Source organism: Branchiostoma floridae, chromosome 6 (assembly GCF_000003815.2).
Source record: "Branchiostoma floridae strain S238N-H82 chromosome 6, Bfl_VNyyK, whole genome shotgun sequence".
Classification (NCBI taxonomy): Eukaryota; Metazoa; Chordata; class Leptocardii; order Amphioxiformes; family Branchiostomatidae; genus Branchiostoma; species Branchiostoma floridae.
This window is the reverse complement of record NC_049984.1, coordinates 17,264,682-17,281,736: the sequence shown is the minus strand read 5'-3', so window position 1 is coordinate 17,281,736 and position 17,055 is coordinate 17,264,682. Positions and strand designations below refer to the sequence as shown.

The 17,055-nt window shown below is 43.1% G+C and overlaps 3 protein-coding genes and 1 long non-coding RNA gene across 4 annotated transcripts; 2 read left to right on the top strand and 2 right to left on the bottom strand.

Moving 5' to 3' along the window:
• The first annotated feature begins 3,916 nt into the window (after positions 1-3,916).
• On the top strand, positions 3,917-6,354 carry LOC118417355 (tripartite motif-containing protein 59-like). Its single transcript, XM_035822907.1, has one exon. It carries the CDS (start codon positions 4,366-4,368, stop codon positions 5,362-5,364), a length of 999 nt encoding a protein of 332 aa, XP_035678800.1. The 5' UTR covers positions 3,917-4,365; the 3' UTR covers positions 5,365-6,354.
• Positions 6,355-6,733: 379 nt separating this feature from the next.
• On the top strand, positions 6,734-8,506 carry LOC118417354 (tripartite motif-containing 13-like). Its single transcript, XM_035822906.1, has one exon. It carries the CDS (start codon positions 7,181-7,183, stop codon positions 8,210-8,212), a length of 1,032 nt encoding a protein of 343 aa, XP_035678799.1. The 5' UTR covers positions 6,734-7,180; the 3' UTR covers positions 8,213-8,506.
• A 265-nt stretch (positions 8,507-8,771) lies between these two features.
• Positions 8,772-10,771, bottom strand: LOC118417366. Its single transcript, XR_004831365.1, has 3 exons — positions 10,646-10,771; positions 10,176-10,225; positions 8,772-9,757 (listed from the first exon to the last, which is right to left on the bottom strand). It is a non-coding gene; the product is annotated as an uncharacterized LOC118417366 (long non-coding RNA).
• Positions 10,772-11,300: 529 nt separating this feature from the next.
• On the bottom strand, positions 11,301-13,058 carry LOC118418154. The gene is made up of 2 exons (XM_035823990.1): positions 12,781-13,058; positions 11,301-11,495 (listed from the first exon to the last, which is right to left on the bottom strand). The coding sequence occupies exons 1-2, from the start codon at positions 12,949-12,951 to the stop codon at positions 11,301-11,303; spliced, it is 366 nt and encodes a 121-aa protein (XP_035679883.1). The 5' UTR covers positions 12,952-13,058.
• Between the last annotated feature and the right edge of the window lie 3,997 nt (positions 13,059-17,055).

Sequence of the window (17,055 nt, the reverse complement as noted above, 5' to 3'; positions counted from 1 at the left end):
AGGCGTGAATTTAGAATGGAGGAAAATAATTTCCCTAAGCATCTGATTATAGAATCCCTCTGTAGTAATCTGGCAGGGAGGTGTCTCCTGACTTGTGGATAGGAACAATATGACTTACTGACCATTCTTGCGGAAAATGACCATTTTGTAAGCAAGTGTTAAACAAGTGGAGTATAGGTTCTTTAAGCAACATTTTGCCAGATTTTAGCATTTCATTCAAAATTCTGTCATTGCCGCTTGACTTATTGTTTTTTAGTTTTAAAACTGCGGTGTTCAATTCTTCTGGAGTAATTGCGGAATCTAGTTCTGACGAGTTTGGTGGGGTGTTCGAAAAGTCTGTTTGAACGTTTTCACTGGGAAGGTCGTTGTCTGTAGAGCTATCAGGAAATTTGTCAAGATTCTTGAAGTGATTTACCCATTCCTCTTCTGTAATCTGGTTATCGTCATTTGGCTTTCCTGGTTTCAGTTTATTTATCAAGTTCCAGAATGCACTCGGGTTTCTTTCCTTTAGTGAAGACAATTGATCCATGATTTGTTGGTGGAAATCTCGTTTTTTCTTTTTTAACAATTTCTTATATTCTTTTTTACTTTTGAAGAATCTACCCCTTATGTCTGGATTCGAAGGATTTTTTTCCAGTAAAGATGCTATGTTTTTCACTTCCCTTTTCATTTCCATGCAGGTTTTGTCAAACCATTTCTTGTTTTGTCTTTTACGTGGGCGTTTCCTTACCCTTTTCAAACATAGCGACTGATCACCTGCTTCTCTCAGAATGGAACCAAACTCAGACACATAATCATCGATTTCCGAAGTGCTGTTTATGTTGTTTGGAACATTAGAACAAAGTAAACGTAGTCTGTCGACGAAATGAGACTGGCCGAGAGAAGAAAGAAACTTCTGGGCTGATTTATCGTTCCATTTATATTGTTTGGGGAGAGGTTTTGCATTTGATATTTTCCGGCTTTCTTGATAGGAGTGATTTGTTGATTTTGATTGGATTAATGCCCAAACCATGCAGTGATCAGAGAATAACGTTAATGGTTTTATGTGAAACGATAAGATATGTGGGATCAGGGACTGACTGCAAATTATGTAGTCAACTGTGCTGCTTCCACGCGGTTGGTGACAGGTAAATTTCCCCTGTAAATCCCCAGCTACCCTCCCGTTTAAAACTCTTAGGTTAGCTTGAACACATAGGTCAGCGATATGCCTGCCGAATTTATTCGGAGGGGCCTTATCCATGTGTTGTCTATCTGAGGAGTAAGGGAAGCTGTCTGGATTACAATCGTCGGGAGTGCTATCATCTACATAATCGCGCAAATCACCAAGACGAGCGTTTAAGTCGCCGCCAAGTAAAATAAATCCGTCTGAACTATATCTGGATATTTCGCTTTCTAGGATTTCTAATGTATGATTTTCTGCGTATTTGTGGGTGGTTGATGTACTGGGACTAATATATGCCGAACAGATGAACAAGTCTTTTGGTAGACCCAGTAGCTTTCGGTCTATCTGTACCCAGAGAACATCTGTGGATTTTGATTGTGCTTTCTTGACGTAGTTTCTGTACTCAGTCTTGTAGAAGAAAATTATACCCCCCGATGAGCGCTTTGCTCGCTTGTTTTTTTGTCTGCATTGGTGGAAATAACTGTAGCCGGGAATGTTAATTTTTGTGTTTTCTGTGCTCCAGGTTTCTAGGAGCGAGAAGAAGTCAAACTTGTTTACATAAGACACGAAATCTATATCCTCTAATTTGGTACCTAAGCCATGAACGTTCCAGGCACCAAAGCTTTTGCTTCCGCCTGGGAAAGTTTTCATACTGTTGATAAAATACTAGTACTAAGAAAAATTGTGTCTTTACGGTCCGAATCCACAATACTTGACAATACTTAACTAGTTAAACATTTAAATAGAGATACTATGACAATGAATTCTAAAACTTCAGTGAGATACTATAAATTGGAAGTCTAAAACTACTACTATATGTTTATGAAATACCAACGTTAGCAAACAATGAGTCTAGCAGTTCTTTAAGAGATAACAAACAAAAACAGAAAAGGGAATTTAAAAGTAAAGGCACATAGGGTGACGCAAAGTACAGTCCCAGTACACATCCTACCACATGGCGAACATCGGCGGCCACATCATACTTGGGTGCCATGGCCAGGGCGGTGGGTTCATCAGAGGTGGATGTCGGGGCGGGATGGGGATGTTGGCGTTCGGGTGGGGTCCCCAGGGCACGGGAGGAGGCTGGAACATGGGCCGGCTCCAAGGTCCGGAGGGTGGGGGCTGGTTCCAGGGTCCTGCACGGTGTCTGGGCGTGATCGCTGTTTCCCCCGTCTGGCCATTCGAAGTAGAGGACTTTGACCCTTGCAGGGTGATAGGGCCGCTAACCCTTGGCGCATCGAACGTCTGTCCTGTTCTGTGTGTTGAAGGTCCGGTAGGAATGACAGGCATACATTCTGTCGGGCCTCTCTCAGGTGCCGGTGCAGGGCGTTCCTGTCCGTGCACGGGGTGGTGACTTGAAGTTGGAGCAGGTTGGGAGCGAGTAGGAGGCTGAGTTGGTCTTGGAGCGGGTTGGGGTTGGAATCGAGGAGGTGTCTGACTGGGTCTGCCCATCTGTGCACCAACTACTGCGTCTCTGTACGAACGGTTCGGAGAACTTAGCTTGATGTTTGCTGTGGGTTGGTTGTTGTTGATGATAGGGTCGTTCCTTCGGCCCATGTAATGGCCCAGGCCTACGAGGGGGTTGATCGTTCGCTTTATGTTGGCTGCCAGAACCCGAGTCCCATTTCTGTTGAGATGATATCCGTCTGATGAGTACAGGGGTCTCTTGATGGTCCCAGAGGTGGCAAAGTTCGAGTTGTCGATAGTGTGAATGTAAGACGTCTCATCAGCGGCGACCTTCAGGAAGGTGTTGACGTCATCACCAAATTGTTGGAGGGTGGGGTTATCTCTTGGTAGCACTGAAGATAAGACAAGGTTGGTGCGTGGATACTTCTCGTGGGTTACCTGGATTAGCTCGCGAAAGTTCTCTGTCACCAATGTAGCGTCTCTAGCATCCCGTATGTCATTCGTCCCAACATGGAACAAAATGACCTTTGGGTCAGGTCGGGCCGAACTCTGAATGTAGTCTAGGCATTGAGAAATGTTGAAGGCCAATTCTTTATTCACACGTTTGTTTGGGTACAGTACGTCCGTTTTTAGCGCTTTGGTGTTGGAGTCTCCCAGGATGAGTATGTCGGGCTGGGTTTCTTTGTTTTGTAGATTGGTCGTCATTGTCTCCTCCGGTGGGATCTCAGTGTTGTCTCTGGCTGCACGCGGGCGGTGATTAGCTTCTGAATGGCTTTTCTGTACACCTTGTTTCTCCGACATATGTGAACTGCCAGCGGCGGTACCATCAATGGCCTCGTTCAGCACCTCGAATCTGTTGTGTACCTTTATTGATATTCTATAGTCACAACTTTTGGATGGTAGTGAGCGTTTGTGCTTTGGAAGAAATGACATAAGTTTGGCCCCTAGCCATTAATTCTGGAGTTGCAGGGGCGTTTTTGAAAAACACTGTCCAAAGAGGATAACTCAAGATGGTAATGGATTTTTATGATTTTCGGTATGTAGGTACCTTATACAAAGATTTAAAAAGTGAAATACACTTAATGCAAAATATGAGAACACTGGTATGATTAATGAAAAAATCTTAATTTATCTCTTGTAGGCAACATATGTAGTTGCATATGTCATTGCTCGTCATTTTAATTTTATCATGATGAATTAACAAACATACTACCATCAACCTTTAAAACATTGATGTGCATTCTCTTCTGTAAACATAAGTGGCTCACACACTTTGCATGTGACTCCGCATGAAGAATCTCGTTTATACAGAAAAAGAGCATACCTGCACCAAACATATTGTAACAGAGGCAAATTGTTACCCAGAAGGCCTTGCCATGCACTTTTAATTTGCGTGACAGTGGAGCGAAGGTCACTTTTTTGTTAGGGCGCATGTGCTGGCCAATATAGTCTACGTGCACATACTTGGTCTGTCATTCTCAAAGCTATGATTCTGATCCTAACCTCGAGAGGAAAGAATACCCGACCCAGCCTCCACTGTTACGTGTCTACAGAGCTGCAGCCGCATGTATGCATTGGACTTTTTTATCTGCTCTCTCACTCACGGCGATACTAACGTCTTAATCACCTTGCGGTCAAATGTGACATTCGGAACTTTCCAATTCTCCCTTCTAGTTTCCATACGTCACCTGAAGTTGGATGGCTCATTTCGTGTGTGGAACTAACGCCTTTCTGGTCAACCCTCACGGCCCTTGCCCCAATGCCATGAAGAAGTAGCGCCCGAGGTTCAAAGCGAAATGGCGTCCGCAACAGAGAAGATTCTGGAAGAAGGGCTGTGCTGTGGGATCTGTCATGAAACTTTCCGACGCCCAAAATCACTACCCTGCGGTCACACTTTCTGCGAGGAGTGCCTTACAGAGTTGGCAACAAGCTTTAGAGACATTTGCTGCCCTATGTGCCGCCGCGAGGTGCCGTTACCGACAGACGGTGTAGCAGGCCTGCCGACTGACTACCGTCTCGCAGAGATGAGTAAGAAATTCTCTGAGGTAACAGTTGAGCAAGATATCATACAGCGCTGTGAGTACCACCCTTCCGAGCACCTTAGATACTTCTGTAAGACTTCAAAATGCGACGTACCTATCTGTGGACAGTGTATTGGAGACTCGCATAGCGGGCATAGCATTGTTTCATTGAAGCAGGCAGTCGAGAAGCGGATGGAGAAAGTCAATCCATTGCTGGAGGAGAAGAAGAGACAAATAGAAGAGCATGTCGAGTACCTGAAGGAAATTCAACAACTTGAGAACACAATCACCGACGTCAAGTTTCAGAGTGAGAAAAATATTCAGGACTCGTATGCAGAAAGGGCGAAGCTACTTGCCGAAGACAAGGACAGGCTTCTTAGCGACGTTCAGAAAAGTTATCAAGACGCCATGAAGGACATCAGCACCAAGACAACCGCAGTGCAGCAGCAGATAAAAACCCTGGAAGACGTCGTCGAAGACGTCGAGCAGATTAAAGAAAAACACCCGATCAAGTTTCTACGTAATGAGCCAGACGAACTTCGTGAAAAACTGGAAGAAATTAAAGTAGTCCCCCTATTGTCTCCTTTGGAAGTCATGGCCACCATTTTTCACCCGCACAAAATTGAGAAAGAGCAACTTGTAAACGGAGAGTTGGTGTCAGAGGTCTTCACCAGTCGTAGGCAGACCTTCGCCACGCGTCTGTCTAACACTTGCAAATGGGCGGGTCTACTCACTGCTCGGATGGCATCTTTTCAATACTGGATTGTAGAATAGAGATACTGTGATCACCAACAGGCCTTGCCATCCATGTCAAACATACGTGATGGTCAAGCGAAGTTCACTTGTTTTGTTAGGGCGCATGCGCTGGTCAATAAAGTCTACGTGGATAGGTATAATAGGGTGACATATTTTCCATACTGGGCCATGGGCGGTACTTAAGAATAAAGGTGTTGTAATCACAACCACGTTTTAATGTTACTTTCTTTTTGGCTCATTTGGCTCAAAGCCATTCTCTGTCGTTCACGCAAAATTAAGAAAGAGCAACATAAAGAGTGGTTGGTGTCAGAAGTTTTCACCACGAACTCGGTGTCAGGCTATCGTCACAGTTTTGACATGTTTCACGTTAAACTGAGAGCGTTCACGATGTTGGAAACGGCATACAACGACTGAAATTAGACGCAGTGACCTTCCGACCGAGAAGAACATGTAGCTTCTCTGCCGTCTTATTGGCCCAAGCTATCGGGAAACAAGACTCCTCAAGTCCAAAGATTTCAAAGTGACATCACGTAGTAAGCGAACACAAACGTCCTCGGGGTACTTAAACTATTTGAACCGGTACCGATTATTCTGCCTTTGCGAAGGACATTGGCAAGTTAGCAAGTTTATGTGATGTCTCACATGAATTACTTCAGCTCAATTGTTTAGTTTATAATATCAGCGATATTTGTTTACAATTCTATCAAGCTGTGACGTATCCACTGGTAGCCAAATCTTCTCACCCTCAGTGTATATAACCAGTGAGTTTAAAGAAGAAAATTGCAAGACGTTTTTCTGTCAAGGTTTCAACCATGTTTTAAGTCCTACATTGCAGCTGCAAAAGGCACAAATATATGCTGTAGCTAAAATATACATATCGAAAAATATATACTAAGGTCAACGTAAATTCGTAGGTCAAATAAGATGACAAAAACAAAATCCCCCTCTCTCTTATTTATTTAGATTTAGTCATATATATATATAACTTCTGTGTGTGTGTGTGTGTGTGTGTGTGTGTGTGTGTGTGTTTGTGTGTACATTTCATTTGAGATCCAAGCACGTATAACCAAATTTGTTAATTAACATGGTAATATGTACTAGTCATCACATCGATGTAAATGTCAGTTAACAGGCAATTTCACATACGGGCCGAAACGCATTGTCAATATTTGCCTCCACACTGTACCTGGCAAGCGGTTATCCAGAGTTCAGGTAAACGCAGACATAATCAATAACGTATAAAGTTGCAAATGGGTGGGTCTACTCACTGCTCAATTGACATCTTTTCAATGCTGAAATATAGAGGTTCTGTGATCACCACCACGTTTATGCAATTTCGTGTTGTTGTTTTTTGTTGTTGTTGTGTGTGTATGAAACAGGTTCTTTCCTTTTTGCAAAAAGGTGGAAAATTATTACCCAGAAGCCTTTGGCATGAACTTGTAACTTAGTCATAGTCGACCGAAGGTCACTTTGTTGGTGCGCATGTGTCGGCCAATTACGTATACGTGGAAAGGAAATTACAGCTGGTTGACCGAGATTTTTATAGGTTGGAGACGGAAAACAAGACCTGACCGAGTCTCCGCTATCGCGTGTCCACAGAGCGGCAGCCGCACTTGTGTGTCGTATTTGGAGCTGCTCTCTCACTCACCTTGCGGTCATATTCGCTGAGAACGTCACGTCGGCGTCCCTTGGGACTTTCCAACATCCAGTTCCGCATTCTAGTTTCCATACCTGGAGCACTTTTGCTGACTCCTTTTGTGTGAAAGCAAGACCATTCTCTCCAATCGTCATTTCTCCTTGACACCAAGAAGTGAACAACTCGCACCTGAGTTAAATGGCATACGCAGCGGAGATTCTGGAAGAAGGCCTGTGGTGTGAGATCTGTCATGAAACTTTCCGGCGCCCAAAATCACTACCCTGCGGCCATACGTTCTGCGAGGAGTGTCTTACAGAGTTGGCAGGAAGCTTAAGAGACCTTTGCTGCCCTCTCTGCCGCCGTGATGTGTCGTTGCCCGTTGACGGTGTTGCAGGCCTGCCGACTGACTACCGACTCGCAAAGATGAGTGAGAAATTCTCAGAAGTAACAGCTGACCAGGGACAATGTGTCACACAGCGCTGTGACTACCACCCTTACGAGCATCTTAAGTACTTCTGTAAGACTAAGGCTTGTGGCGTCCCTATATGTGGGCAGTGTATTGAAGATTCTCACGGCGGGCATAGCATTGTTGTAGTGAAGCAGGCAGTTGAGAAGCGGATGAAGAAGGTCAATTCATTGCTGAAGGAGACGAAGGGACAAATAGACAAACATCGCGAGCGCCTGCTGGAAATACAACAACTTAAGGACAAGATCAAAGACGCCAAGCGTCAGAGCAAGGAGACCATTCTGGAATCGTATGCAGAAAGGGTGAGGCTACTCGTCGAAGACAAGGACAAGCTTCTTAGCGACGTTAAGCAAAGTTATCAAGACGTCTTGAAGGACTTAAACGCGGAGAAAACCGCAGTGCAACAACAGATGACAAGACTGGAAGAAGTCGTCAAAGATGTCGAGCAGACCAAAACAAAAGATGCGGTCAAGTTTCTCCGTCGTGATCTTGAGCCAAACGGACTTCGAGATAAACTGAAAGAAACCAAAGTAGACCTGCCCTTTCCTCCTTTGGAATACAGGGCCACCCTCAGCTTTAGTCCACAAAAGATCAAGAAGGAGCAACTGGTTAACGGAGAGTTGGTGCCAGAGGTCTTCACCAGTGGTAGGCAGACTTTAGCTACGCGTCTTTCTGACACCGTCCGACAAAGATTTCGCGGAGTTAGGGACACATGGGACAGGGCCCCCTGGCGTTCCATTTCCGTTCCCAACTTGAGGCCATGACGCAATTAATTTTGACTCAGCCATTAAGAAACATGGTCATCTGAAGATTTCAAGGTGACACCCTAACGTAAGTAAAAATCATGGAGGAACAATGCGTTACAAATACCGAGGATTCTGCCTTTGTAAAAGGTACTGGCAAGTTTATTTAATTCTTCTCAGACAACCATATGTAAAGGTCCCTGTCTCGTATGAAAGGTTATAGCTTATAATGAATGAAGTTGAACTGTAAGTTCTAACACAAGGATTTGGACTGACCAGTCCAGTCTTTGTCACGATGTCAAGGACTGGACAATTCACTACTTCTAGTTATATAGATAGCACATGGGACTCGGTGATCAATGGATCATAAGTTGCAGAAAGTCTATGGTGCCCTCCGTCTCTCTCTGTTTGGAGATGCAAAGCTAACGCTAAGGCTAAAATGTGTTTTGAAGTAATAAAGTATCCAAATAATTATTATGCCCATTTTGAAAGTCTGATTGACAACATAGTCAATACTTGTATGGTAATATACTGTATAGTAGACAGAGATATGGTGTATTTCAATTGAGTCAATATACTGTATAGTAGACAGAGATATGATGTATTTCAATTGAGTCAATATACTGTATAGTAGACAGAGATATGGTGTATTTCAATTGAGCAGACCAACTCATGTAACCAACTGTGCTACTCACCATAATAATATGTAGTCATCACACTGTTATAAAGGTCAGTTAACAGGCAATATCATATACGGTCCGTAACGTATTGTCAATATTTGCCTCTACGCTGTACCTTCCATGATTCAGAAGAACAGTAGGCGTGGGCAGATATAATCATTAACTTACGAACTTGCAAATGCGTGGGTCTCACACGCCAACTTTTAAAAAGTAAAACAAAAAATTGAAAGTACTTGAAACAGTCGTATTTGTTCCACTTTCGTTAAGTGATATTGAAATACTGTATAGTAAACAGAGTTCCCAAACCCTTATCTTTATTCTTCCATGACAATCAGGTGGATTATTTACGGCCTCACGCTTATGGATCGATCTTCTTGTTTAGATCATATGGATGACTGAAGACAATCTGTCAAGTCTTTTAACATGTCGTCCTTTGGTCGGAACTTCTCACCCTTCCAATGAACACAACCAGGGGCAATTTTGTCATTAGTAATTTATTCTTGTTATAGTCCGCCATGCATGGTGTGTACGTCTTCTTTTCTGTTACGTGTGAAAAGAAAGATACGTGTCAAAACAAGGACATAGGATCGATGTCAGTGGTAAAGACTCGAGTCGTCTGACTGTCGTTAGTTGAAAACTAGTGAAATATTTCATATGTTCCGTTACGAACTAGCTACTAAAGAAAACTTCATCATGAAAAGTTTAGTGCTCTCTGTCTGGAATCTGTACGTCTGGACGTCACTCTTGCAGGAGACGTGGACGTCTTTTTGACGGCGGGAGCGGACTCAGTGCTCTCTACTGTCTCCGGGATGAGCTCGGTCACGTGAGCGAGGCTGAGATCTTCTGATTGGCTGTCGGTCTTACTCAATAGCCTGTCTGGAAGACTCTGTAACAAGCAAACAATCAGTTGGTAAATATTATGCTTATGTAATGGTGTGAAGATATGAGCAGTCAAACATGGCATAGAACTGAATCCTTCTATATGGTCATCTGATTTATCATGAATGGAACAAACACAGATTCGATAAAATGTGATAAGATGTCTAGATTTAGATTATTTGGGTTATTGTCAGCTTTATTTGGACCTTTCCATAAATATTTACTTTGTCCATAATTATCAATGAAGCATTGATTACCTTCATGGTAATATATGGCTGTAACATTGTGCCATATATAATACTTGTTCCGAAACATCTGCCAACTGTAATACAATGTATCCACTACGCAATGGCACGATTTGAAGGTATTCGCTCTGCCGTTTTCATGAATGCCGCTAGGACAAAATCTGCACCAAATAGACATACCGCTACAATCTCCACCGGTCGTAGTGCCTGGTCCCTCACGTAGGTCACGGCTGTTGTGGGAAGAAAATGGAAGGATCACTTTGTAAATGGTGTACATCAACACGGTGCAGTCAAGACTAGCACCAGTAACAAGACTAGAGCAAGTGCAGGCAGACATGCACTCCTGTATACGTAGATGTTAGCATGTCCGTTTTCATACTAAAAGGTGACAGGCTATTGCATCTATTAGCCCCTTATTTGAAAAAAAAGAGCAAAATCTTGAGTATGGCAAACACCTAGCACACTTGTATGAGTTGGTGCACGTTCCGGTGTAGCGTTCTAACATCTGCGCTAATATATTAGTCCTTGATCATGAGTGCAGCCAATTGAGTTGGAACCATGCCATGTAAGCTAAAACCAACAGAATACTGGAATGGTATTATAAATGATATACACATGAACGATCACTAATTTCTGAATCAGAAACCTACCCGATGATTGCTGTAGGGTGAACACGGCACCGATGTCTTGTGGGAGATCTGCCCATGTCTCCTCCGAGTAGTACACAGGCAGGGAGGGCCGGAGCTTTAACACACCGCTACTGTTGTCTTCTCTCACCAAGATAAGACGTCTGGAGAGAGAGAATCAAACGATGAAATTGATGTGATCGGACGGAAAGCACTCCTTCGTTTTATCCGCACGAATTTGTTAAAAGATTCAAACTAAGAATGCACAATGACAGTTCATAAAAATCTATCGATTTGTGATGCGAGTCAGTAAACTTAGCCTGTGTTTACACAATCTCTTGCTAGCTGGAGTAGATGGGCGACAACTGTCGGGCCGGCCGCTAGGATCGCGGTTTCATCAGGCTAGTATAAACTTAGCAAAAAAAGGTCGGAAACTTGATTTCGGTCAATGTTTATCTCCGTCATCACTGCTTCATCTATTGTCTCATTGGGATATATATCATTGCAAAGCTTGTTTATTGAATTCTTTCTACATTTGTCATTCATAAGTCGAGCACCTTTATAATGATGCCTCCCTTTTATGCTAAACACCCTCTCATTTTCTTCTACTTGTGATGTTTTCATTCGGGACAACAATTCTGAAAGATGGGAGGGGAATATCATACCGATAGCAACCTTTTCATTTCTGGTGTTGTACACACTTTATGATAGTATACAGATTGTCTAACCTGCCGGACAGGACACCGAGACAGAAGATGTCCTGTAGGCTCTTCCGGAGGTTCTGTGGTGTGGTGTAGGCGACAGTTACCGTGTCCTTCAGACCCAGCAGCCAACCAACGTACGAACGGTAGTGGGACACCGTCACCATGGAAACCTGGGAGGAAATGACGTCACTTTTGAATGTTTAAATTGATACCAGTTCTGTTTAGCAAACTTGCACAAATGCTACCCAATATCGAATGTTTTCATCGCCATCCTGAGTGGCAGATGAATTTTCTCTACGACTTTGATAACCATGTATTTGCAAATACATACCGACCGCTATTAAATTGCAAGTTCATAAACTTGTGATATGGGATAACATTAATACGTGCAGTGATAGTAACAGATGATAGCTATACAATGATTGTAGATACGTAAATTACTAAGAGTTAAAGCTACTTCTGCTGGCTTTGACATATTTGATGGAGGTAGTGGTAAACGAATTTGTATACTGCTTCAAGTATAAAACGTAAGATTTTATGATGTAAAAAAAAACGTAGGAATACATAGGAGTCAATTCAGCTTACAATTCTAAATCACCGTGTCTTCATCATTCTCGCTGAATGTACAAATATAATAGAAAGCAAATTTTAACGTTGGCACTGTGAATATAAATGGGGACTTAAACAATTTGCCATAAAGGAGCAATTCTAGAGAGGAATTAGTGAAGATTTTATAGTAAAGAGTTATAGAACATTTTAATCATAACTGCGTCATTACAAAAAGGCACCAACGCGTTTATTACGGCGTGTGTTGGAGGGCAGTCTTTCTTCTATCGCGAGTACCTGGGAAAGGGCAAAGGTCATTTGTCTTTGTTTTGAGTCCGCGTTGCTTCTGATACAGTATACACACAAAGTGTTGCATAAGCCGTTCTGACATTAGGCATGCAGCATTACATAAGATAGCTTCACCACTTGAACTTCACTCTTGATAAACACAAGAATAGCGCCTGTTCTACATGTGGAGTATGTCAGAATAATTATCAAGATTAACGTGACTCACTGATTCTTAACGTTACATGTGCAACAGACATGATTTGCACGTGCACCTTATATCTAATGTATGTGTGTATGTGTGCACACTGCTATTATGTATATAGTGGAAACCTTTTGTGTTTCCAGCGTTCTCGTTAACACGTAGAACGGCCGTTTAGAAGTCACCTTGGGCTTGCATATTACGATGCCACAAGGAGCCACAGTGCCAGACTGATAAGGAGCTAACGGTATATTGCGTGTAGACAAGATGGTATACAAACAAGAAAGTGGTCACCGATTGTAGATCTTTTGACTGAAATGCTCGAATGTAGCATGCACGACACGTTAACGTTAGCCATTTTGTGTGCAGATCTATAGACTTGAGTATGAAGTTATGAACCAGCTGCAATTTGCGTGACCTACCTTGCGGTCCTTCTCGCCCTTTTGCCCGCCCAGAGCGTTGTCCTTGGTGATGGTGATAGTAGTTGTGCTGCTGCTGGTACCGACAAGACCCTTCTTACCCGTGGGGCTGGGGAGGTTCAGGGCTTGGAGGGACTTGGGCCGGCGGAGGGTCCCGCTCATGGTGCCGTTCATGCAGGAATCGCAGCGGTGGGAAAAGCGACGTACGCGCTACAATACTTTAGACTGTTACCATACCCGTGCAAATACGCCTCTTGTGCAATCGATAGAGTGTGTTTGCTTAGCGCAGTCCACATTTGCATACAATTACCGTCTTGTGTTTCCAAGGAGGATTTAGGTGTATCTAATTACATCGTTTATTTAATCCTTTTTAATTTCAGTACGGACCTATGCCAGAATCTAGGCCATATTTGCTACAGCGACTTTTTCTTTGGAGTTTGGCAGAGTTTACATACTAATGGCACAAATGTTACCCCTCGCTTGTAGTCAGTTTGACGCTTGTCGAGACTATGGTGTTAAACATTAATGCTGTTCTCAACTTCTCCTGGTGTTACGCTAGGTCAATGGCCCATTTGTCTGCCCAATGCATTCTGATGGCAGTTCCCTGGGTACCAGACTAACGGATGGGCAGCTAGCCAGTTTCTTCGGCGGCCCAATGTAGTCTGCCCGCCGATCTAAAATAATAGCACTCGATGCGGGGAGTTTAAGTTGCACCTCCCGGAGCGCTAAGCAAACTCCTAGCCTGGAGGGCAGACTGCATTTAGCCGCTAAATAAACCGCCTGCCGCCTCTGGATATCAGGTCTGTACGTCTAAACAGACGCAATGCAAACATCTAGCGTGGCCTGTTTGTGAGCCTGCATGTGTTAGGCTATTAAACGCCATATTTCCAAACCGGAGCCCGGCCGGTCTGGTTTTGGAAACGAAAAATAGAAATGTATACGTAAAGATGTACGCAAATAATGCACACGGCCGATCTCTTAATGTCTTGTTTAGTTTGGTGTCTTTTATATCACCCTTCTGCTGCCCGGTTGGACACAGGTTTGGAAATATGACGTAGGTCTTACACAATCTCTCGTTGTCAGGTGTTGATTGACCTCGGCCTCCTGCTCGAGAGCTTGCGGTCATTCACCTGTCACTCAAGCGAACTTTCCTGGAGTGACCAACAGGAGCTCAGGATTATCTACTACTTTAAAAAGCCATCCAATAGGAGCTCGTGGTTATTTTCCACTATGAAAATCAGTCCATAGAAACCAGTCATCACAACCTTCATTACCATGGTGACAGTTCCCAGCCTGACAGTACTTAGTAGTAATCGGTTCATTTTAGCAAATATGCATTAATTAACAGGATTAGGACTTAGAGGTGTTCGCTACAAAGCTTCCGTGGGCCTGACCCAAGTAGAAGGGCTGCTAGAACTAGTAGAGGCTTGATAAGTCTGACTTTTGTTCTTGCCATCACACAAGCCTCATTGATATGGTTACTGTAGTAAGTTGGTGTGACAATGTGGCGGTTTAGGCAATAGGAATGTTCCATTACAGAAGGAGGGGCAGTTTTTGTTGCCGGTTCTCCTTTATTTCAATGATTGCCAATGTTATCAATAGAGTTTAACGACAGAGGTCTTACAAGTAGGGCAATCTATTGAAGCCACGTGCAAACAGAGGTAAGAGGCAGCCAGGCATGTATGTATGCCGAAGCCATGTCCGTATTTGTTAGGGGTTGATCATTCTAAGTGTGTATTATCCCCGGAGAGGATATACAGTCAAACCTGTATTAGCGGCCACCTTTGCATAACGGCCACCTGCCCATAGTGGCCACTTTTTGTCGGTCCCTTGGATTCGTAATGATTAAGAAATAGGCTTAGCGGCCACCTGTCCAACGCGGCCACGGCCACACGATTTCCGGTCCCGCAGGTACAAAAACACTGCCGATTACGGCCACGCGGACCGCTGATCTATGTTTCGGCACACGTTCGGCCATATACAGCGGCCGTATCGTCACCCTACGCCGGATTTAAAACCTCTTTGACTTAATTTCAAAACAAAACTTCGTAAACTGGCGCTACCCTTACCCGCTGACAAACGAGGTCATATAAGGTCAATAGACGACACCAATATTATGGAGGTAAATTGTGTTAAAGTTACGTTCTAATACACTATCGCTTAGGTTAATTTACATCACAAAAACTTTCTAAATAAATTGTTACAAAGACAAAATGATATGAACTTCAGACTATGGTGGATTTTATTCTTACATTTATTAAGAGATAAGTCTAAAATGACGAGACTTTTCTTGTGAGTACCACATTAGCATAATGGGCGAATCTGACGCGTACGTGTGAACGCGAGCGGGAACACACGGACGGCGAATTATCAAAGAATACAAGACGAAAAATCAAATAAATTTTACGATACCGGTCTCTTCAGACAATATCAAGTGTAGAACATTTAAAATTTTTTATAGCTTTTGTTTTCTTAATACATATAGTGTAAAAATCATTGCAGTACATGTACAGTACTGTATTATGTGAATAAAGATCAGTGGGTACTAGAACCATGTGTAACTTATTGCTTGTGGTCAATTAATTAGCATATTCTCTATAGGGGCCACCTCTCTATAGTGGCCAATTTTGGCCAGTCCCTTGAGTGGCCGCTATAGACAGGTTTGACTGTAGCTATAACTGCTACCTGCCGGATACAGTATTCTAAAAGCAGAGGTTACGGTAAGTTGGCTAGTTGTAGCAGCGATCTTCTTTGATCTGTGGAGGGAGGCAGAAGAAACATTGCATCCACTACAAGACCGCAATCTCTGCTTGGAGAATAGGAGGCGGTACCGTAGCTCCAGGCGTTGCCATCAGTCTAGAAACCAGATCAGTACCAAGGACAGGAGCTCAACATAATGCCCTACATGTTCACTGTCCCTTGAACTGTGTAGCTTTTAGATGTTCTCCACTTTGTCTGCTGACAACGCCCCCTTTTCTGCAAATAATACTGTGGCACTAAACCAGCCTGATTTGGTCATACCATGGTTGCCTGAGACAGTTTTTTCAAACTTCCTCACACTTTCAGTGTGTATTAATATCATCTGGGGATATGACTATGTGCATCCAACAGTGCATGTATTTGTATATCCTATGCTTTTGTAACATAAGTTCTCCATTTTGTAAATGTCACTATGTCATACATATGCCCTACATATTAAATAGCGTCTTTGATAACAGAGAATAGACAATGTACGAATGTTGCTCTCCTGGTCTATCAATTACTTGTTGATAGGCAACGTTACCTTTCAAGCTTGTCACAATATATCACAAGCTGATTAACCTGCTGATTTGATAAATGAATATTTCACGTCTTGTTTCAGAAAACTCCGTACAAAGTAAATGGGTGATTTCTCAATTAACTGAGAAGATTCAGCATTTAGACCTGAAAAGGTCGCAAATTTGGGACTTTGACAAATCTACACCAGGAGACAGGAGAACACTAAAGAAGCAGTCACTGGCGGCAGGCCATACCACTTGGAACATTCAAGGACTTTCAATGTCTCAAACGAAAAGTATGAGGAAAACATGTTTCTATTGCTACGGGCCAGTATATCATTATAATAGGATCCACGACCTCCTATGACGGTCACGGTTTGTCTCTAGACACAAGAAGAATCTCACGCCCCCCCCCCCTCATGCTGAAGGGGGGGGGGATTGGGCGGCGCACGTCGGTTCGTGAAAATACCGTCACATGGCCCTTGTTTCCTCTTTAGACCAGTGTAAAGCGGTCCTGAGGTCTACACCACATTTCCTAACCGGGGCCCCGGCAGCTTTCGGATTCGAAACGTATGATATAAAAGACAACGAAATACACAAAACGTAAAAGGAAGAGTCCTGGGCATCATTTGTGTTTATTCATAGGTATACACTTTTAGTTTTCGTTTCTTAACACCAATCCCCGGTTTGGAAATGTGCGCATATCATAAGTTGGGTTTCACGGTGTAACACTTGGTTCCATGATAGAAATGTCATACAAAGTATTAGAAATATGATGAAAAAGACAACAAAATACACAAAGGGCAAAAATAATGTTTTTGTAATCTATGAAATCCGTCAGGTCGCGATGAGGTCGTCTCCCTAGTGGAATGGGGTAGAAATGACAGTAATATCTCTTGTTATCAACATTATTTTTGCCTCACCTGTACAAATGACAACAGTTTTGAAACAGTTATCATTTGTTGTTGTGTAATATAAATGTAGGTTATAGACTACTTTCTCTTATATATGCATCCTTGCT